General features: G+C 41.7%; 1 protein-coding gene and 1 long non-coding RNA gene across 9 annotated transcripts in view; one reads left to right on the top strand and one right to left on the bottom strand.

The window, feature by feature from the left end:
• LOC147582429 (uncharacterized) overlaps positions 1-22,650 on the top strand; it is a 67,534-nt gene that overhangs the window by 7,808 nt on the left and 37,076 nt on the right. For both annotated transcript variants that reach the window (XR_015249094.1, XR_015249093.1), the window contains exon 2: positions 13,957-14,009. This is a non-coding gene — a long non-coding RNA (uncharacterized LOC147582429). The remainder of the gene's footprint in view (positions 1-13,956; positions 14,010-22,650) is intronic.
• Positions 16,796-22,650, bottom strand: part of EVA1A (eva-1 homolog A, regulator of programmed cell death) — a 50,361-nt gene continuing 44,506 nt past the window's right edge. For 6 of the 7 annotated variants that reach the window (XM_086700751.1, XM_086700749.1, XM_086700753.1 and 3 more), the window contains one exon: positions 16,796-21,119. In XM_086700751.1, coding sequence (XP_086556877.1) covers positions 20,746-21,119 — 374 coding nt within the window. In that variant the 3' untranslated portion in view covers positions 16,796-20,745. The remainder of the gene's footprint in view (positions 21,120-22,650) is intronic. The other variant, XM_086700748.1, reaches the window with a different exon arrangement.

Here is a 22,650-nt window from a genome sequence, read left to right as displayed (position 1 = left end):
GTTTCCAGATTTTCTTCTGCATGTATTGAGGGATATCTTAATATAAGGAGAATGTAGTCAGTAGCTGGGGATGGCGCAGTCAGCAATGGAAGGTACACACCATTGAGGCATCAGCTGAGCCTGAGTGGTGGCCTTTTCAGTTTGAATTTTTAATTCATTGGCATTGGATTCTTGAGGAACCAGATGTTATGGTGTAAGATACATGAGTTCCTAGAAATTGTTCTCATCTAATTTTGGGGGGATATTAAGAGCAATATCAGGTATATCCCTATGATGCATTTAGTTACTCAATTTTGTTGGATATTCTCATTTCCCTGTTTGGCACTTTTTGATTGTTTGAGGACTGGAAGAGTGCTAAACCACAATTACCTGTATTTCTTTTCTTTTTTTTTTTTAATGTTTATTTATTTTTGAAAGAGAGCAAGTAGGGGAGGGGCAGAGAGAAATGGGGACAAAAGATCTGAAGCAGGCTCTTCACTGACAGCAGAGAGCCCTATGTGAAGTTTGAAATCATGAACCATGGGATCATGACCTGAGCCCAAGTCAAACACACAACCGACTTAGCCACCCAGATGCCCAAGTACCTGTATTTCTGAAAGGCCTCTGAGAAATTGGGTCAGGCTAGACATCTATTAGAGGACACATCATGTCCTAAGAGAAACCTTTTTTCACCGGCCTGATCAAAACTAACTGATCGTATCTTAGAGGTGTGATCCTCAAACTTCATTGAGCATCAGAACCTCCTTGTAGAACTTTTGAACCACATTCATGCCCAACCGCCCCATGCCAATTAAAAGACACTGTCTGGAGAGAGATGTTCAACATCAGTGTTGTTAATAAAGTTCTTGGGTACAGTAGGGTGACTATGTGTCCCAATATACCTGAAATTGAGGAGATTCAGTACGAAGTCCAAGATAGTCCTGGGCAAACCCTGCTAAAGGCCACCTTGATGAAGACCAAATTTCCATTATGACCATAGGTTCTAAGTATCTGTCCTATAGGACAGATATAGACCTTTCAGATCTTTCTCATTAATGGGATTCAGAACTCCTGGGGATGGGGATAAGGACCTGGAAACTTCTAATGCTGTTAACTGTAACCTCACAAAAAAATGTGAACCAGATGTTGGAAGGTGCAATAAACCTGGCATAAGGAGATGGAAAAAATGGGTCTACATTGCCTGTGACAAGAGGGAGAACAATGGCAAATTATTTGAGATGACATGAAAAGAAGGATTTTGCAAATAATACTTTTTCCTTATTCTTGTTTTTTCTTATTGCTTTTTATTAAGAGATTAGGGACTCCCTTTGCAGATCTGATATTTTGGCTGTTCTTCACCTTGGGAGGGCCAGGTTTGTTTTGTTTCAGGTGTTCTGTTCTGGTGTGCTCTGTGTGAGTCAGCCAGTGGGAACATGAGTTTGTGCATGTGGTAGAGCCGGCACCATCCCCACATCTGGGCTCCATGATCTATGCCTAACTGTGGTTCACTTTGGTCTCCCCTGAGGCCAGGTTGGAGTGTTTGGAATTTATTGCACTTCAATGTAAAGGGCATCTGGGCATAATAGAAGAGGAAGACTGAGTCTTTTAATATGAAAACAAACTAAATGTTAAGTAGATTTATAGAAAATGCAAATGTACTTGGGGTGGAGGTGATCTAGATTAGGTATCTGCACCAAGGGCCGAAGCTTCTGCAGCTGATGGCTCATGCCTGCCTAGGACTGCATCCCTCCACCATTTAGAATAGAGCCTTTGTGATGGTTTGTTCACCACGCACCATGTTCTCCTCTTGTGACGCAGATATATTTTTCTAATATTGGTATTTCCCAGACACTGTGGAAAAAATCTCCTAGAACCCTCTGGATCCACCACATGGATTTCTTGGTGCTCATAAGCAGATTTTCTATGCCACAAAATGCCAAAATTATACCCCTAAGGGCAAACAATTCTGAATCAGGGCAAAGATTGCATTTTTATTTTTTATTTTTTAAGCTTATTTATATATTTTTGAAAGAGAGAGAGAATCATGTGTGTAAGCAGGGAGAGGCAGAGAGAGAGGGAGAGAGAGAATACCAAGCAGGCTCCATGCTCAGTGAGGAGCCTGACTTTGGGCTCTATCTCACGGCTGAGTTGGACACTTAACCGACTGAGCCCCTCAGGTGCCCCAAAGATTGCATTTTTAGACACAACTGCTGCTTTTCCTTAAGGTACCTCTTCCATTTATTAAGGGATATGAGTTGTTAACTATACTGGAATTAAAATTAAAAACTTAATAAAAATTAGGGGCACCTGGGTGGTTCACTCGGTTGAGCATCCACCTTCGGCTCAGGTCATGATCTTGTGGTTCATGAATTCAAGCCCCATATCAGGCTCACTGCTGTCAGCCTGTCAGCTCAGAGCCTGCTTCAGATTCTCTGTCCCCCTCTCTCTGCTTCTCCCCTGTTTGCAGTCTCCCCAAAAATAAATATAAAAAAACTTAATAAAATTAAAAAAACTTTTTAGAAAAGGGATATGAGTTGTTAGTGATAAGCAAAGACCAAACTGGGAAGGATTGTGCAATGGGTGGGGAGGTTATAAGCTACATGCACTTCTGTGAAAATTTCCTTTGACCTGGACTTGAGACCTCACATTGCCTGTTCCCATGATACGTGCAGACATCAGTAAAGCTTCCTAGTCTTATGCGAATATGACCCATCTCTGCCCTCCACCTTGAAGGTTCTATATCTAGAAGCCCACAGTCTTAGTGAAAGAAAGAGTCCTGGAAATACAAAAGGAGACAATAAGCAATATTTCTTAGGTTTGTATCATATTCTGGACTCTATTCTTATCTTCCTTTGCATTAACTCCTTTGACCATCATAATAGCCCTACAAAGTAAATGTTATCACCCTCATTTTACAGAAGGATACTGAAGCAAAGAGAAACAAACAAACAAGCAAACAAAATTTGCCCAGAGTTACATAGCCAAGAAGCAGAGAGCCCCGGGTTCAGAGCCCAGCAGCTCCTATGTCTGATCTCTGCTGGCTGTTGCTACACTCCAGGGCCCTACCTCACAGTACAGCATAAACTCAACTGCTGAGAGTGAAGGGAGGCAGGTTGACCAGTCTTGTAAATGTTTGAAATGCTGAAATTGGAGAAATAAAGGAGACAGAGAGAGAGAGAAAGAAAGAGCGAGAGAGAGACAGGGAGGGAGACAACTAGTGTGGATCTCAGAGACTGTGGGGCAGCACTAGGGAACAATGCTTTGTAGAAGCACCATTTTGCACATTCAGGTGATTTTTGTTTTTCATCAGGGGATTATATGTTAGAACAAAAAGATAAACATTTGGGTTTCTCCAGACTGGTACACAGCCAATGGCATATACCTCAAAGATGATGGGACTTCTTCTTGCCTGTCTTGCATTTCATGGGACTTAGGAGAACAAGAAGCCTCCAACCCAGGGGGCCGCAGGGAGAAGTGACACATAGATTGAAGTCTGGTTTCCATTAAAACAAGATGTGGAGAAAACCCTCAGGAAAGAGGTGGATAATATAGGACAATCATTTTATTTTTACCTTATAATGAGGCTTCCACAAGGCAGAGTAGAAAGGTTTGGAAGTGAGAGAAAGAAAGCAAGGTGCATGTAGGATCAAGAGGCCAGGAGAGGGTAGCCCACCAGAGGGCTTGCGTTATGGGCATTAGAGGCATTTGGTGGTGCCCCACAGCTTCTCTGGAGCCCAGGGGGCACAGTGTTATCCTGGCTAGTTCAGGCGGAGGTCCCAGGTGCTGGCATCAGGCCCACACATGCTGAGGTAGGGTCTGAGTGGGGCCACGGGGAGATGGTTCTATCCCTCATTTCCAACATGTGTTCTTTCTAAGAAGGATTGAGGGTGGGACAGGGAAATTGTGTGAGGTAGAGAAAGCCCAGGAGAAAATGGTGCCTTTGGGCTGCCTACCTACATGCCTCAATTCCAAAGAATGTGAAGAGCATGAAAATACATTTGCCATCTACTCACTGTCATATATGTAGGTAAAAAGCAGATGCTCTGAGCCAGAAGCCAGTAGATACACCCTGGCTTCTCAGTAAAAAATATGGCACAAGCCTCTTTCCTTTTCCTCCCAGAGCCTTCTCTGATACCTGGTTATTTATGCCAACAGAGGATTAATGCCTCAGGGCAGGACATCCTTTGTTGATTTAAGGCAGAAGTCAGCCAGTCTTTCACCTGGGATAAAAGACAGTTTCACCTGCTTTTATTATTTTTTTTAAAACTGTTTCATAACTCGCTGCTGTGCCGAGAATGTCACTTTGACCCAACCCACCATGCTTCTGACCCCATTCATCAAAATTCTACTCTCAAGTTTCTGACACTAGGAGACCGGACAAGATGGCTCCAAGTGTGGTCTGAGGACCACCCACAGGAGAGAGCCCCTGTCCCATACCAGCCTCACACTCCCTGGAGCTGGGCTGAGAGTCCACATGTTTATCAATGCGCTCTGAGGCACATTCCAGTTTGAGAACCACTGTTGGACTGTCCTGACCCCTTTCATTGCTCTTTAATTAACTCCTCCTTATTGCCTCCATGACCATTAGTTATTCACTTACTGAAATCCGGGAGAATGTAGGATCTACAAGGAAAAGCAATTTGTCCATTTGTTTCCTCGGGTATCTCAAATGCTTAGAAGAGTGCCACTCCTGTAATAGTTGCTTAATCAATCTTTGTTAAATAAATGAAATAGTTTTTGAATGCTCATTTTGTGTCAGGCATTGGCTAAGTGCCGGAGATGCCACAGCAAACCAGACAGGCACAGGCTAGCCCTTTCTGTTCGTGGCTTCTGGTATTTGGTGGGGCGGGGGGGGGGCGGGGGGCGCTGGCAAGCTGCAGACAGGTTGACTAAACAAGCAATTACAATGAAGTGTAAAGAGTATTATGATAAGGGGTGGTGAGAATAATATCAGGGTTTGTGGATGGAATTCATGAAGCCACTGAAGAGAGGGAAAGATCCTATGCCCCTTCTTTATCCTTCAGGTAAAGATGGTCTACCAACACAGACATGTGAGAGCTCACGTGGCTAGTCAGACCCGATGGGACTCAGAGGTCAGGGAAGGTGGGAGGCAGGCTGGGTGCCCATCCCTGTGGTGAAAATGAAAGAGGGATACAATAGGGTGTGTAAGAGCTCTACCCCATCCACTAAAGGCATCGGTGAGGACAGAAGTCTGTTTCAATGTCAGGAGGAGACAGGAAAACTTTTCTAGTCTCTGTGGTATCTGAAGTCTCACCCAAAGTAATACTCAGTAAAAGCCAGAAGGTAAAAGGGTGTGGGTTTGTTCAGAGCATAGCAAAAAGGCGGTGAAAGGCTTACATTCATTCTCTGGTGCATCAAGCAGCCAGATGGGTGGAAAGAAGACGGACAGAGGGTGAGAATCTTATGGCCAGAAGTCAGTGAGGGTGTGGAGCCAGCATGAGAGGGAGAATGGGACCCAAACAGCAAGCAGCATCCTCAGTTTCTCTCTCTGCTTTTCACTGGGTATACTCCATCTCTTGCCACAGGCAGGTTCTGTTCTCTTTATTCTGAATAAAAGAGAAAACTGGAATTTAATCCTACTTTCTTTTGACTGCCAGTTATGAAAAATTTCCTCTTCTTTTCCTTGGCTAGGAGATTCAGAGCTAAAGTCAATGTCCAATTAAAATAGCCAGATTTTTCCTAAGCATTTAGTAAATTTGTTTCCTGTTACTTCTCCTTTTTAAAAAATATTTCTCTATTCTGTTTTAACAGCTGCACTGCAATTGTTTCTATTCTTGAAAGCCGCCTTAAATTTTTTGGAAGTGTTATGCAAACATAAATTATGAATAAATAGAACACATGTGTCCATTTTCTCCCACATAGCAATCCCTTAACATTCTCTCTGACTGCCATGCAGTCATTGCCTCTTCTTTGGCCTTTCCCCAGTCCTCATAATAATCCTTTGTTACTACTCACCGCAGGCACCAACATGCACCTGGAATCTCTCATTCCCTTCATCCTTGCCTTAATTCCCACTTGCTGGCCTTGCTTCTGGCCCCCACCTCTGCCCCGACCCCTAAGTTTGGCAGTCATTGCTTCCCCTGGCTCCGAGGCCTCACTCTGCCTCTCGGATCCTGACCACCATGACACCCATTCCACCAGGGTGGGATCAGAGCTACCTTTCCCTTCAAAAAAGGTTCCCCCAGGGAAATCAAGCACTCAGTTGGGGGACCTAAGTGGGACTTGGTTCAGGGATTCCTACACTCTGGCCCCAAACCCCAAGCAATGAAATAACTTTAAAGCAAGGTGTCCCTTTGTGTATTTCCATCCTGCTGTTGGTAAAGGCGTGCTCACTCATTCATAACTAAGGCTTTCAAACCCAGCCACGCTTATCCTGCTGTTTGACAGTTGTGTTTCCCAAACCCTTTGAATCTTAAATTAGTGTCACTACAATGTTATGATTCATTGCTCTAACTCTCGCTCAAGATTGTGATTGTTTCTTTTAAGCAGCTCTTCCATTAAAGTGGAAGAGCCAGCATAGAACACACACATGCGGGCCCAGATCCCCAGCTCTGTGGGTGGTCCCAGCCTTGTTCCAAATACAGCCTCTGAGAAAGGGAGGAAGGGGGAAGTTGTGCTTGTTTATCTTTTCTGAAAACCAAGTTTCAGTGGATATCTGTGCTTGTATACACGGGTTATAGGGATTCTACTCTCCTTTCCTTTCACTAAGAGACAGTAAAAATCCGAAAGGGGTGCAACTGCTCATATGCAATACTGTCTCCGAGTTCTCCAGTCCCAAAGATGATCTTTATCATAGTCCAGTATGACTAACACAGAGCATGAAAACCATTCATTCATTCATTCAGTTAAGTGTTTGCTGAGGACACTGTTTTAGGAGCAGTGAAATCCTTGTGCATCTTATAATCCAGTGAAGAGAAGATAGACAATACAACATGTAAAAATGATGTGATATTGGATTGTGCAAAGTGTTGTAAAGAAAAATAAGAAGATAATCTTAGATAGAATGATCAAGGAAGGCCCCTCTGAAGTGTTATTTGAGCAGAGATCTGAATGAAATAGAGATTTACCCCCTTCCCTTGCCCATGCCAGACAGCAATAATCCATCAGAGCCATCGACTCTTTTCCATGGAGCCATAAAATCCTGTTAGCAATCCAAACTATCACTGCCATTTGGTTGGTGTTAAAATTCATGATTAGGCTTATTTTCCATCCTATTCCAAAATGCCTTCCTTTTCTAAAGCCAGGAGGAAAATGTAAAGAATGAAAAATAAAGAATGAATCTAGGGACCAGGTTTTGCTGATCATTTAGAGCCTAATGATAGAAGATGGATTATCTTCTTCGATTTTCTTGTCATAAATACAAGGTGCTTCCATCCTTTTACAATGTTTGCTTTGCATGTTTGAGTTCATAACTCAAGTCTCCTGTGTTTTATGACTCATTCACAGTCACAGGGCTCTGCAGATACCTAGGCTGATTTATCCTACGTGCCAGCCTTAAATTGTGGATGTTGTTATGCTAGAGGCACATTCTCAGATTTCAACTTGAAGCACATTGTAAATAACATGTTTTCCCTGACAAAACCCATTTCCTAAATAAAAACACTCTATACATCCATCTGCCAATTTTCTTTTTATTCATTCATTTATTGAGTACCCACTGGATGTCAGGCAGAGTGGTAAAGATGGATAATATACATAATGTCTTACTAAAATCTATAAATGCCAATGGAGGATAAAGTAAAGTACTATATAAGGGGAAATCCATATCTTACCCTCTTGTAATCATTTGTAAGACCCATGACCTTACAAATCACTACCTAAATGGTGGCTGGTGACTTCCAATTGCTAGCCCAGTGACAAACTTCATTCTATTTAACTTCTACTTAACCCTGAAGACCATTTCTTTTTTTCTCTTTTTGTCTCTCAGTTCCTATGACTAAGCATTGTTCTGCCCTCTGTTCCCTCCCACCTTTCTCTGAATTCTTGCTCTTGAGGAACTCAGTCACTTCCAAAGATTTAACATCCCTTTCAAGCAGGTGAGTTTCAAATATATATCCCTGGCTATAGCTTCTCTTCAGAGTTACAGTCCACCAAGATATCATTCTGGAACCTGAGATTCTATATGTTTGAAGCCAAACACATCATCACTGCATTCACCAGGGTCTTTTGCACTGCATATGACAGAAATCCAACTTAAAGTAGCTGAAATGGGGAAAAGAGGAATATATTTCCCTACGTAATTGTAAGAATCCTGAACTGGATCCAGGAACTCAGTATTGTTAGGAATTGAATCTCATCCTCTTCCCTCAGCTTCCTTCAGCTCCCCTCCCCTCCCCGCCCCTTCCTTTCCCTTCCCTTTCCCTCCCTCCTCTCTCTCTTTTTCTCTGTCTTTCTCAGTTGTGTGTGTGTATGTATTCACTTCCTTCTTTCTAAGTCAGGGTCTCCCTATTAGAATACATTCATATTATAGGTGTCATAAGTACCAGGCCTACTTTCACTGCCTTAGTAAACCTAGAGAAAGAAAGAACTTCTTTTTTCCTATATTCCATCAATAATTCTACAACTGATTTCATTGGGCTAACTTGGGACACTGACCATCCTATAACCAATCACATGACTGAAATGTGGAAATATGCTAATTATTGATCCAGGTCCTTGGAAGCTATCAATTGGCTTCAATGACATGAACTGTAGTCTTTTATAGAAAAATTGAGAAAAAGGAGAAAGTATGCTGGATAGGCAAAAGCAACAGATGTCAACTAGTCTACTTCTCCCAAAACCAATTTTCTCCACTGACTCACTTTTTCTGTTGTAAAGAGTTAATATATGTAAAAATATTATGTAAACTAGACTGTGTTTCTTAAATGTTATTAATCTTACTATTATATTTTAATGATGTCACAAGATTAAATAATTCAGATTCCAACCCTCAGATCCCTCTTGGACTTCTTCTTTTTCTCCTCTGTCTCCTATCAACATTTAATCAGTTGTTAGATCTTCTTGATTCTGTAACCAAACTATTGCAAAGTCTTCTGCCTAAACCCCTTTCTACAAGACTCTACCTTCTCCAATCCAGATTATTATTTTTTTTTTGAAGCATGTGTTGATCATATAACCCTCTGGTTCATACATCTTCCCTTGCTTTCCATTGCTTAAATACAAGTGGCCAGTATTATTAGTCAGTTCTCGAAGTCCAACTCTCCAGAAACTAGAATCTAATCTACCTTTTAGGATTTAATCCCCACCTCTTCCCTAAGATGTCTCATGCCTCTAGCTAAATGGAACTACCCACTGCCCCTGATTCCACCTCTGAAACTTTTTCTGACTATTGCCTACAACCAGGATGCTGTCCTTCCTCTCCTTTGTCATTGTCCTCACCACTTTTAGACCCAACTCCAAGACCTCTGTGGATATTCAGAAAGGAATTGTTATGTAGACGTTAAAAATTTTTTTTACTGTTCATTTATTTTTGAGAGAGAGAGGGACAGAGCATGAGCTGGGAAGGGGCAGAAAAAGAGGGAGACACAGAATCCAAAGCAGGCTCCAGGCCCTATGCTGTCAGCACAGAGTCTGATGCAAGGCTCAATCTTGTGGATCACGAGATCATGACCTGAGCCGAAGTTGGTCGCTTAATCAACTGAGCCATCCAGGTGCCCCTATGTAGTAATTTAAAATTATTTTTAGTAGACAGAAGGCCTAGATTAGATGGGCAGTTTCTGATAATCTTGGATGATAGATTTCTGTCTTATAAGTTTCTGTTATATATAAGAATACTTATCTACTAAAGGCTTTGGTAAAGAAGAAATAACCCAGTATGCTGGTGCATGAAGCACGAACAAGATGTGGAGGTAAACATTACTGGTAACTAGAATGTACTGATAAGGCTGCCCTTCCTGTAGAAAAAGGCCAATACTGTGTGTATATGCTATTCCTCAACCAACTAGGAGGCATTCTGCTTCAAGAAGAGATGGCTAATGGATGTGTACCTACTTTGAATGTGTATTCAATTGGCCTTCTTGTGTCAGAGAGACTTCATTCTTCCTAAGGCTGAATGCTTCAGAGAAACAGAGGCAGCTCTATGCCTATTTTCCCCAGCCGCTGGAAAGTTCTAGCACTTTGTGTCTTTCAGTCTTATGTTTATCATATTATACTTTGCAAGGAGGCCGTCGTGTACTTTCTTACCTCCTCTGCAAACTGAGGTAAAGGACACAATTCTCTTGGTGTCTTAAACATAATAAGTACACAGTTAACACTTCCGGAAATGATACCAGTGGAAAGTCTAGAACTTATGCCAAGGAATCTCAGGGGTAAAAAAAAAAAAAAAAAAAAAAGTGCTTTATAAACATTCTACTCTTTCTTTTTCTTTGTTTTTTTTTAAAGTTTATTTTTGACAGAGAGAGAGAGAGAGAGAGAGAGTACGAGTGTGAGCTAGGGAGGGGCAGAGAGAGAGGGAGACACAGAATCTGAAGCAGCTCCATGCTCCGAGCTGTCAGCACAGAGCCCTGTGCGGGGCTCGAACCCAAGAGCCGTGAGATCATGACCTGGGCCAAAATCGGAAGCTTAACTGACTGAGCCACCCAGGCACCCCAACATTCTACTCTTTCATAGGTTTTCCTCATATTAATAAAATCTCCAGATATAATCAGAGGTTATTTTATTTATTTGTTCATTTTTACCAAAAGAACAAATTTCTCCCTATTGGCAGCTCAAATAGCCTGGCAGAAAATAACAACAACACAATTAGTATTGCCACCTTGTATAGCAATAGCAACAATGCCAAAATTGCCTCTGAATTTCAAAAGAGCTTTGGGATGCTAAAAACTTAACATTCAGCTATCCATTCAATGTATGTTTACTGAGCACACACTAAGGCATGACATTGTGCTAGAAATACTGAAAAGACAGGTTTATTGACCTCATAAAACTCAGAATCTAGTGGAGGAGACAGACAATTAAACAAGAAATTACCTGCCGAATACCCTTTTAGCACTGAGTATGTAAGAGGAGTTAAACTCAATTAACAAATCGCCTGCCTCTTTATTTGCAGTATGTCAAGGTTGATCCTTGTGGCTCTATTTCAAATCCAACAAAGGAACCTCAGCATTCTTTTTTTTTTTTATTTTTTTTAATGTTTATTTATTTTGAGAGAGAGAGAGAGAAAGCACGAACAGAGGAGGGACAGAGAGAGAGGGAGACACAGAATTCGAAGCAGACTTCAGGCTCTGAGCTGTCATCACAGAGCTGGACGTGAGGCTCAAACTCACGAACCTGGAGGTCATGACCTGAGTCTAAGTCAAGACACTCAACCGACTGAGACACCCAGGTGCCCGGGAACCTCAGCATTCTTAAAAGTTTTTCACACTTTTAGGTTAGGCAAAAGGGTAGAGTTGGGCATCCTGCATGTCAAGGGGGCCTTTAGTAGCACCTTGCTGCTCCCTAGAGAAATCCTGGCTGATGGTGCCCTTCACCTGGAAGGAACTGGTTATTGTGGGCTGCAGACATCTTGGGAAAGGGGACATTGTGCATCATTGTGCTCACATGCAAGTTGGTTCAGAAAAGTTTAAAAACTACTCAGATATTTGGGGAGACCCTCCAAAAGTAGCTTTGGATTTTCATGCTTTTATACTCATGTGGTTCATAAATAATTTTGAATTGTAGGGTCTATTTCAGTATGGACCCAAATTTCTGAGAAAAACCTCAGGAATTGTATGTATGGGTAGCTCCTCGAAGGCCTGGAACACACGCAGGAACTCACTCCAAATTTCAGTTTTAACCTGTGTTTTACATTCAGTTTTACTGATTTAAGGAAGTGCTTCCAAAAGTGTCTATGGGTCTATGGACCCCTAGTTCCAAGGAGTGGTAACTGGTGAGGTGCAGAACATAATTTTGAGAAACATTATCTTAACAGATATTGGTGTGTTTGGTGAATAGTTTTTTGTTTGGTGAATAGTTTTTGAAATAAGGACCTGATTTTGAGCTCTAAGGGCTGTATCTGCGACAAATGACTGGTTGCCAAGGATACCGCCAGGTGCAAATTACAGAAAATAAAATGGGCAGGTGGATTCTTGGAGACAGGAGAATTGATCTGAACACAAGAGGCAGGTAGAGATAAATATTCTGATTGGAAAAGAAGTTACAGAGTTTATATGACTGACAAAAACACACCCTTGTCATTTTAAGGGCCTCTGTCCTTTCTCTTCTTCTGCCAATGGAGACATCATTAGATGTCAGATAGATACCTGGTGGAGGTCATTTGAAACCTGAGGCTAGCTAATGCAACTATGTCTCATCTCCCAGGTCTGCCAATCATCTACCTCCCCCTGACTTTCAGCCACATTCCTCTTGGCAGTTCTCCTTCCCTAACTGATTACAATTGAGCCCTTCCTTGGGTGCCTTTTCCAAATGCTCTCTAAAACCATCAATCTGCAATCAGCTACATGTTCTACACTCTAAACTTCTTCTTCAGTTGCACCTCTTCCTCTTACCCAGCTTGTCTATAGGCATGCTGTATATTGTCTGAGACTCTATAGTGAAGCCTATAATTCTTCTACAACCCAAGGAGCACAGGCTGATAGACATATCAATTTCCTATTGCTGCTGTAACAAACTACCACAGACTTAGTGGCTTAAAACAACACAAGTTTATGATCTGATATTTCTGGAGTTCAGAAGTCCAAAGTGAGCCTTATGTAAAATCAAGGGGCTGACAAGGCTGGTTCCATCTGGAGATTCCAGGGGGGAATCTGTTCTTTTTCCAGTTTCTAGAGGCTGCTCATATTCCTTGGTTCATGGCCACATCCCTGAAAACTCTGCTTCTTCATCACATATCCTCTCTGACTTAGACCCAGCTGCCTCCCTCTTATAAGGACCCTGTGACTACATTGGGCCTACCCTAAAAATACAGAATAATCTCTTATATCAATTATCCCCTTAGCTTAATCCTATCTGTAAAGTCTCTTTTGTCATGTAAGGTAACATAACCACAGGTTCCAAGAATCTGGACATGGATATCTTTAGGGAATCATTATTCAGCCTGCCACAGTTGGGGAGGGAATAGAAGTCTGCATTTATCCTATTCTTTGTTGATATTTCCAGATGATTATGCTAAAGCAGGTATCAGCAAAGTTTTTCCATAAATAACCAAATAATAAATTTACCAAATAGTAAATTTTAGGCTTTGTGGGTCAAGCAAAATTGAGGATTTAAAAAAAATTTTTTTTTAATGTTTATTTCTGAAGGAGAGAGAGACAGAGTGTGAGTGGAGGAGGGGCAGAGAAAGAGGGACAGCGTGAGCAGGGAAGGGGCAGAGAGAGAGAGACACAGAATCTGAAGCAGGCTCCAGGCTCTGAGCTGTCAGCACAGAACCCGACGCGGGGCTGGAACTCACAGACTGCGAGATCATGACCTGAGCCGAAGTCTGACACTCAACCGGCTGAGCCACCCAGGTGCCCCAAGCAAAATTGAGGATATTATGTAGGTGCATGCATAACCATTTAAAATGTAATTACTTTAGGGGTGCCTGGGTGGCTCAGTCGGTTGGGTGTCTGACTTCAGCTCAGGTCATGATCTCACAGTCTGAGTTCCAGCCCTGCGTCGGGCTCTGTGCTGACAGCTCGGAGCCTGGACCCTGCTTCAGATTCTGTGTCTTCCTCTCTCTCTGCCCCTCCCCTGCTCATGCTCTGTCTCTCTTTGTCTCAAAAATAAATCAAAACATTAAACAAAAATAAAAATAAATAAATTTAAAAAATAAATGAAATAAAATAAAATATAATTATTTTAAGATATAAAAACTATTCTTAGCTTGTAAGTGGTACAAAAACAGGTAGTATGCTGAATTTGGGCCAGAAGCTGCAGTTTGTAGAATTCTGCTTTACAATCTCTTACAAAGCACTTCCTTAGAAGCTCATGTGATTCAGCTAAATCACTTCTACTTTATTTTGCCTCTGTCACTTATAGATACCCTTCAATACACACTAATAAATTGGCTGCCTGGAGACGTATTCAAAAAGGTAGGAATAGTCCCTTGAGTCCTGGATACTCAAAAGTCTAATTCTGCAAAATAACAGTAATATCATAAGGAGAAAATGTCTTTTTGTTTGTGTATCTCTCCTTTCTATCAGAAGTTCTTGGTTCAGAAATGCATTCTTTCCATTCAAGGAATTCACTAGGGAATATCCAGATAGTACACTGAGTAATAACAATATTTCCATTCCAAAGACATATATGAGACTTGGTGTTGTAACACAGTCTAAGGCATCAAATACTCTCCATGAAAAGACTGGAGACTATGGATAAAAACACAAATTTTCGGGAATAGAAGGGATGGATTTTAGTTCATCTCCTGGTCTTTTTGACTATGTGGAGTTGATTGCACAATTCTGAGCAGACTCCCAAATATGGGGCCTGGCCTTGGGCCCAGAGAAATCTTTCTTCTTAGAGCCTCAGAAGTTCCTGTGTTCTTCAGATGGGAGCTGGAAGGGCTTCCGTTAATTAAGATCGATGAATTTCATCGATACCACTTTTAGGCCCTGATCTCTGTCCACTGATGAAAGAAAGAAACCAAGAAAGAGCAGAGAGCTAAGAAAAGAGACTTTCTTACAGCAGTTCCCTCTCTCAGGGACCAAATGATGTTTTTTTCCTGTAGAAAAGAGATTTTTAAATGCAACTGAAGGTCAAGTGCCTCAGATCAAGTGAGGCCAAGATGATCTTGAAAGTAGGAATAATAAAGGATAGATGAGGTGACTATTTGGGAGACACAAGAGACACACTCCCAGTGGTTAAGCCTGATTTAAAAATTTCCCTTTATTTGTTTCAAGCCCAGGGAACTGGAAAACTAGTTATCAATGAGGTTAAGAATAGCTGTTGCAATTTCAAGAAGGTATGCCCATTCCTTATAAACCTGTAAGAATTTTGTAAGACTCTCAGTGCTGGATTAAACTTGCAAAGTGCCTGGAAAGCCCCACCACCTGGTCACAGCTGAGTTAATGTAAAGAAGACGGGAGAGATCCGACAGTTGAAAGAGACAAGAAAATGGTTAACAGAAAAGGAAAGAGTAAATGAAAGGAGATAAGGCAGAACTTCATAAACTTAAGAAAATCATCTTCATTGCAAACAGTTAAGGCTTTGAAACTCTGTAGAACAGCACATTGCAGTTAGCCCTGTTTCCCATTCTCTGAGGTTTTGTGTTATTTCATTAACTCAAAACTGATGAGAAGCTACTGTGTTACAGGTCCTGCATGCACACTGAGAATACAGAGGTGAGTAAAGTATCATACAGCTACCGGGGCTTAAAAGCTAGGGCACAAAGGCAGATGCACAAAAATCACAGAGAGTGTGAGTGTGAAAGGAACAGTGGGGACACAAAGGAATATTTGACTCTATCTGGAAAATATAAGGAAGATATTCTTATCCCAGGGTGAAAGAGCAATTCATATATTTAAAACGTAAAGAAAAATTCATGAATCTCCAAATCTACAATTAATGATAAAGTGAGGTCATTATGCAGATTTTCAAGTAGACCTGAGGAGACTCTTAACCCTGAAGCCTGATACTTAGTGGTTCTACGTTTGTTAAATATTAAATCCAATATTTAGGGCAAAGAAATAAAGTATCCTGACCTATCCAGACTGATTTGGGCTGGTAGGCAATTAGCAGATTGACACCTCTTTCTGCCCACAATTTTTTTTTTTATTACAATTTTTAAGAGGGGTCCATTTTTCAATTTGTGCTATCTCAATACAGGCTGAGGCGATGAGGAAAGACATAATAAATGAGGCTAATTTTGTTCTGCCCAAAGCTGATTAGAAGAGTAAGCTTAGCTGCCTTTATCAGAACAGCCACTCTGATAAGGAAGATGCTGAAACTGTTGTGAAAAGCTATGGCGATAGGCAGGAAGCACTGCCATTTTGCTTCAACACAGTGAATGCTAGCAATGTATACATGTAAATAAAATATCAGAATGAAAGGGAAGAAGTACCATGAGAAACATAAATAGATGTGAAAAAAATTCGTATAACAAGAGGAGAGGCAGGAATAAGTTAACTTTGAATCTAACATGAATTATTGCAAAGGGAGATGGATGGATATCCTCAATGAATATAAAGTAACTCCAATTAAAACATAAGAATTTAAAGATATCCTTTCATGGGGCACTGGGTGGCTCAGTTGGTTAAGCCTCTGACTCTTGATTTAAGCTCAGGTCATGATCTCACAGTTCCGGTTCAAGAGATCAAGTCCCCCATCGTCCCTCAGCCTGCTTGGTTCTTTCTCTCTCCCTCTCTCTGCTCTTCCCCAGCTTGTGCTCTCTCTGTCTCTCTCTCTCTCAAAATAAATATATAAACCTAAAAAAAAAAAAAAGATATCCTTTCATGATAAAAACTCTCAATAAATACTTTAAAAAAGCCTTATATGACAAGTCCAAAGCTAATATCATACTCAACAGTGAAAAGTTAAAAACTTTTCTTCTAATGGGGCACCTGGGTGGCTCAGTCAGTTAAGCGGCTGACTCTTGATTTCAGCTCAGCTTATGATCTCACTGTTTGTGAGTTTGAGCCCCAAGTAGGGTTCCCCAATGACAGCACAGAGCCTGCTTGGGAATCTCTCTCTCCCTCTCTCTCTGCCCCTCCCCTGTGCTCTCTCTCTCTGTCTCAAAATAAACAAATAAAAATAAACTTTTCCTCTAAGATCAGGAATAAGATAAGGATGCCCACTTCCAGCTCTCCTATTCAACAAAGTACTAGAAGTCCTAGCCAGAGAAATTAGGAAATAAAAAGGAAAAAAAAAAAAGACATCCAAATAAGAACAGAAGAGGTATAATTGTTTCTGTTTGCAGGTCACATATTGAAAACCTAGAAGACTTCACCAAAAAACTCTTAGAACTAATAAACAAATTCAGTAAAGTTGCAAGATATAATATCAAAGTACAAAAATCCCAGTTGTGTTTCTCTACACTAACAATGAACCATCTGAAAAATAAATAAAGGAAATAATGCCATTTACAATAGCATCAAACACATTAAAAACTTCGGAATAAATTTAACTAAGTAGTGAGAGATTTGTACCTGGAAAACTATAAGAGTTTAATGAAAGAGACTAAAGAAGACACAAATAAATGGAATGATATCCCATGTTCATGGATTAGAAAAATTAATAGTATTAAAATGTCTATACTACCCAAAGCCATGTATAGATTCAATGCATCCAATCAAAATTCCAGAGGCACTTTTTACAGAAATACAAAAAAAATCCTAAAATTCATATGGAACCACCAAAGACCCCAAATAGCTAAATCAAGCTTGAGCAAGAAATGCAAGCAGCAAGTGTCACACTTCCTGGTTTCGAATCATATTACAAATCTAGATAGTATGATACAGGCACAAAAACAGACACATAGACCAATGGAACAGAATCAAGAGTCTAAAAATAAGCCCACACATAGGTAGCTAAGTAATATTTGTCAAGGGAGCCAAGAATACTCAATAGGAAAAAGATAGCTTCTTCAATAAATTATGCTGGGAAAATTGGATATTTACATGCAAAAGAATGAAATTGGGCCCTATTATATACCACTCACAAAAATTAACTCAAAATGGATAAAAGACTTAAGTGTGTTTTTTAATTATTATATTTATTTTTTTATTTTGAGAGAGAGCGCGAGCTTACATAAGGGGGGGAAGGGCAGAGGGAGAGAGAGAATCTTAAGCAGACTCCATGATCAGCTCAGAGCCTGATGTGGGGCTCAATCTCATGACCATGAGAAAATCACTTTTTTTTTTTTTTTTTTTTTTAAGAGAGAGAGAGTGTGTGAAAACCAGAGAGAGGGGCAGAAAGAGAAAGAAACAAAGAGAATCCTAAGAAGGCTCCACACTCAGTGCGGAGACTGACATGGGGCTTGATCCCACGACCCTGGAATCACAACCTGGGCCAAAATCAAGAGTCAGACACTCAACTGACTGAGCCACCCAGGCATCCCTAATGACTTAAATATAATACCTGTAATGGTAAAACTCCTAGAATGGCACATTACACAAGCCAGGCCAAGTAGTCCTTCCCTGTGATTTTAATCTTGAACCTTGAAGCAAGATGTTTCTCTCCTCTTGTGTCCTTGTATTGGGATGATGTTAAATCCAAAAGCGCCTGGAGTGTACTCCCTGCCATTAGTGAAGGTTCCGCTGAGGGGGCTGATATGTGCCATGAGTTGATAGTGACTACCTGTGCCTCACAGTGTAGGAAGAGACTCTTAAAGGAAGTTGGTGGGAGTTTCCTAGGGTGACTATGCTTCCTAATATGTCAGATGTTTAACTGTCAGCCGGTGTTTCTCTGAGGAAACATGAAAGACCAGGGAAGCTGCATCAGAAGCGTCCTTGCCATGCTGTCTCCTGAGCTTAGTAAACTGTGAAACTGCCTACACACACACACACACACACACACACACCCCACTTGTGGCTGTATGGACGCTTGGTCAGTAGCAATTAATCCAATACACTACGTTGGTCTACATATGTCACAGTCTCTTCTGAAGGAGAAGAAAATGAGACCAGTAATAGAGAGAAACAGAGGTGAGAGCTGAGAAAGAACAAACTTTTGTTTCAGCAGCTGGACCCCATCATCCATGAAGCCAGATCCAACCTCACCTTTCCCAGTTGTATGAACCAATAAATGCTCTTAAGTTGGGTATCATTCTATTGCAAATGAATGTGGCCTCCTGCAGAAACTGGAACCAGGAGTGACAGACCTAAATGTAGAACTGCTTGGGTCAAGATAAGGAATGTAAGGCCTCCCTATCTTTGACTGAAAGCTGGAATCCTGGGTATATGAAAGTGAAGCAGTGGGTTAAACTGTTATCTAGTATTTTGTGCCTTAGGCAAAGCCCCCACCGCCCTCAAAATGGGAACTTGTATGGACTTGCCAGAAAGGCATCAGGATATTGGACTAAGAAAACCAGATGACCCAGAACCTTCCCAAACACCTTTACCACTGCCCCCTTAGCCCCTGCCTAATGAGGGTCATATCTTTCCCTGTTATCAGCTTTGGATGAATCCTGGGGATGAAGACACCTCAATGTTTCACTTTTCTAAAAGACAGATGGAGATGGATGTGGTTAACCTAAAGCCCAGCCAATTATTGCCTAGGTACTGAAAGCACAAGGGTGGGAACCCAGACTCAAAGACATTGATTTAACAAGATTTTTGGCAGTTGTTACTAGCCAATGAGGCAACCCAAAATGGTATAATCAGACCAGCCACCAAGGTTTCAAGCTAACTATATTGTCCCCTGGGCAAACAGAGCTTTGTGATCATTCACTTCTTAAGACAGCCCACCAAGTCCCTATCATAGACAGTGGGTTGCTAAAGCAATAGAGACCCCCAGCAGAGGAAGTCTCAGGACCATTCTTTCAGACATACTGATGACACCAATGGGTGCCAATGGAGATACTCTCAGTAGGAAGGGTCAGGAGCGCTGGGACAGACTAAGGAACACACTGCATGTCAAGAGAAGGGAGCCAACAGACCTATAACTCACAGTGCAGAGGTGCTTGGGAATCTCTCTCTCTCTCTCTCTCTCTCTCTCTCTCTCTCTCTCTCTGCCCCTCCCCTGCTTGTGCATATGCTTTCTCTCTCTCAAAATAAATAAATAAACTTTAAAAAATGTTAAAAAAAAAAAAGTCCCTAGTTAGTCACACAAAGGCCATTTCTTTATTCTCCAGTTTCTCCATTCCTCCTAATTCCCCAATTATTAAAAGAGCCTGGCAAAAGACCATAGCCACCTATGAAATGACTGCCATTTAAGGTAAATATAACCACAGAGATGGACATGAAACAAAAAAGATTTTATGTAGTATTTATTATTTTTTTTTTATCTCATCCTAATTTTGGCTTTATTCCTCATCTCCCATTCCCATTCTTTTCTTGGAAATTCAAACTTGTTTTTTTTAACAAAATGTTTAAAATCATGAGTAGATTTATAACAAAATTTCTTTCCTCCAAAGGGGGGGGGGAGGCAGGGGGAGACACATCTTTTATTCTTATGCAGCATCTTCAAATATGCATGTTAATATATATTTTATAAACGATTTAAAATAAAACCCTTCATCCTTTGAGGTTATTGATATTTTCTAGTTCACTGACACATCTCCCATAATACATTAATTCTATCCATCTTCATGAATGAGGTGGGAACTATACTAAAAAATAGGATTTTAATCCCTGAGGTGCCAGTTAAAATGGACAAGGTTGCCATTGCAACACAAGATTTTTAAAAATCAGCCTTAAATAATAAGCATAAATCATGCTATCTGGATGAGAATCACCTCCATAGCATGGGGTCATTTAGAAAATTGCATTTACTGGGTTAAGTTCACCCTGCTATTCCTAGCCTTCATGCCATGAAAATCTTCCTTTTGTAAAGGAATAACACAAAGCAATGAAGTCTGCAGAAACTTCTGAGATCCTCAGAAATCAAGAGAAACCACAGTCCCGTTTCTCTAATCTCCACCCACATTGTTGGAGAGGGTTTTCAGCACCGTTCCAAGACCTGGAAAGGTTGATGAACTGACTTGGGTTTTCTACTTCTCCATGAATTTAATCGAAAAGGAAAGATGAGTCCTCCTGTCTGGGAAATGGGCGTGTCCTGCTTATCTCTGCCCCCAGAGCTTAAGCAGAACTGCGTTCAGCCCTGTGCCCACCCTGCCGACGGACCCTGGCCCTCCCCGGCGGCTTCCTGAGACGCGGGCATCCGTTCCCGCCCCTAGTAGTAGCGGTTCAGGCTCCTGGTCCCGGGCACCTCCGGCTGGCCGTTCATCCAGATCTCCCTGATGATGCGTTCCCGCTCCTCCAGTCGCTGGGCGCGCTCCAGCTCCTCGGCCGAGGTGAACACGTTCTTGTTCAAAGTCCTCTCGAAGCGGCGGTGTCTCCTGACGGAGATGTCAGACGCTGTGTCCGAGCTGCCGTCGTCGCTGTCGCTGCTGTCGCTGCTGCTGTCTCGGTCCTGCAGGAACTTCTTCCGGGGACGCTGCCGGCAGTCTGTGTGGCAAGAGATCCTCATCACCAAGGCGGCCAGAGTGAGCACCAGCCCGATGCACACGCCGGAGACAAAGTACAGAGCTGCGCGCTCGGGGTTTTCTGCGGGAGGAAACAGAGGCATTAGTGATGTCGACTCCAGATGCGCAGAGGAAACAGAGCTCCCGCCCACCTTGCACACGTCTCAGCACACCTCAAAGTTCCGATGGTTACAATATTGCCTTCCTATGTGACAAACTGCATACTGTATTCAGAACATAATTATCAACAAGTACTGAATCTGGGTATAGGGTGTATGGGATTCTTTTCCTATATACTTGCAACTTTAAATTTGAAATAATTTTGAAAAAAAGATAAAAGAAAGAAAAGTATTATTTAGCACCTATTATAAGCACAAGTGTACTTAGATGTCATTTGCTTAAGAGATGTATGTGTCTAAGGGCACCTGGGTGGCTCAGTCGGTTAAGCCCATCTGGCTCTTGATTTTCAGCTCAGGTCATGGTCTTACAGTCCTGATATCCAGCAGGCTCTGTGCTAGGCATGGAGCCTGCTTAAGATTTTCTCTCTCTCTCTCTCTCTCTCTCTCTCTCTCTCTCTCTCCCTCTGACCCTCTCCCCCACTCGTGTGCATGCTCAATTTCTCTGTTTCTTCTCTCTCTCTCTCTCATATTTGTATTGTGCTTAAAGCCCATTTTTGCCTATATGGGAAAATTCTTGGCTTCTGAATATGCTCCTGCACCCCCTGAATAACCTCTTAATCACAGCTGTAAGCAGCAGCAGTTGCTCCTGCTTCTTCCTCTTCTTCTTCTTGACAACAAATTTATAAATAAAACCAAGGATAACTGCCTCCCTTATTCTAACTATACCATTACAGGTCTAGTCAACAAATGTAGTTAGCTTCCAAGATGCTCCCCGCCCCCACCCCCAACCCCCCCCCCCCCCCACCTCTTGGTATTCAGACTCTTGAACAAGCCCTTCCCTTTGAGAGCTGGACCTAATGGGCTGGACCCAGTCAAGGATTTCTAACAAATAGCATATGGCAAAAGTGATGGATGAGTCTAAGATTAGGTTATATAAGACTGACTTCCAATTTGCTTATGCTCTCTCTCTCTCTCTCTCTCTCTGGCTTTTCTCACTGACTTGTTCTGATGGAGCCAGCTGCCATGTTGTGAGCTGCTCTATAGAGCGGCCCACATGGCAGGAACTAAGTGTAGCCTCTGGCTAACTGCCTGGAAGGAACTGAATCATGCCGATGGCCATGCGAGTGAACGTGGAAGTGAACCATGCCCTCCTGGTGCAGCCCTGGCCTTGCAGCTAAGCCAGTCTCAGATTCCTGACCCACAGAAATGACAAGATAATAAATGTGTATTGTTTTAAGTTTTAAGTTTTGAGGTATTTTGCTTTGCAGCAATAGATAGCTTATACAATCACAGATTGAAAGGCCAGAGTAGGTCGTTTATAATAACCTCATCAGGTAATTTGTGGGGGAGAAATTTGAACTTTTCCTTGGTGAGAAAAGAAAATAATCATTCTGTTGATGTGCAATATGCTTAGTGAGCCCAATGATGATCCCTGTATGATGTGCTCAACAGGATGAGAGACTTGGGGTGAATAACCTTCCCTTTCTAGGCAAG

Source organism: Puma concolor, chromosome A3 (assembly GCF_028749965.1).
Source record: "Puma concolor isolate L17-30 chromosome A3, mPumCon1.1.hap2, whole genome shotgun sequence".
Classification (NCBI taxonomy): Eukaryota; Metazoa; Chordata; class Mammalia; order Carnivora; family Felidae; genus Puma; species Puma concolor.
This window is presented reverse-complemented; position numbering and strand designations above follow the sequence as displayed.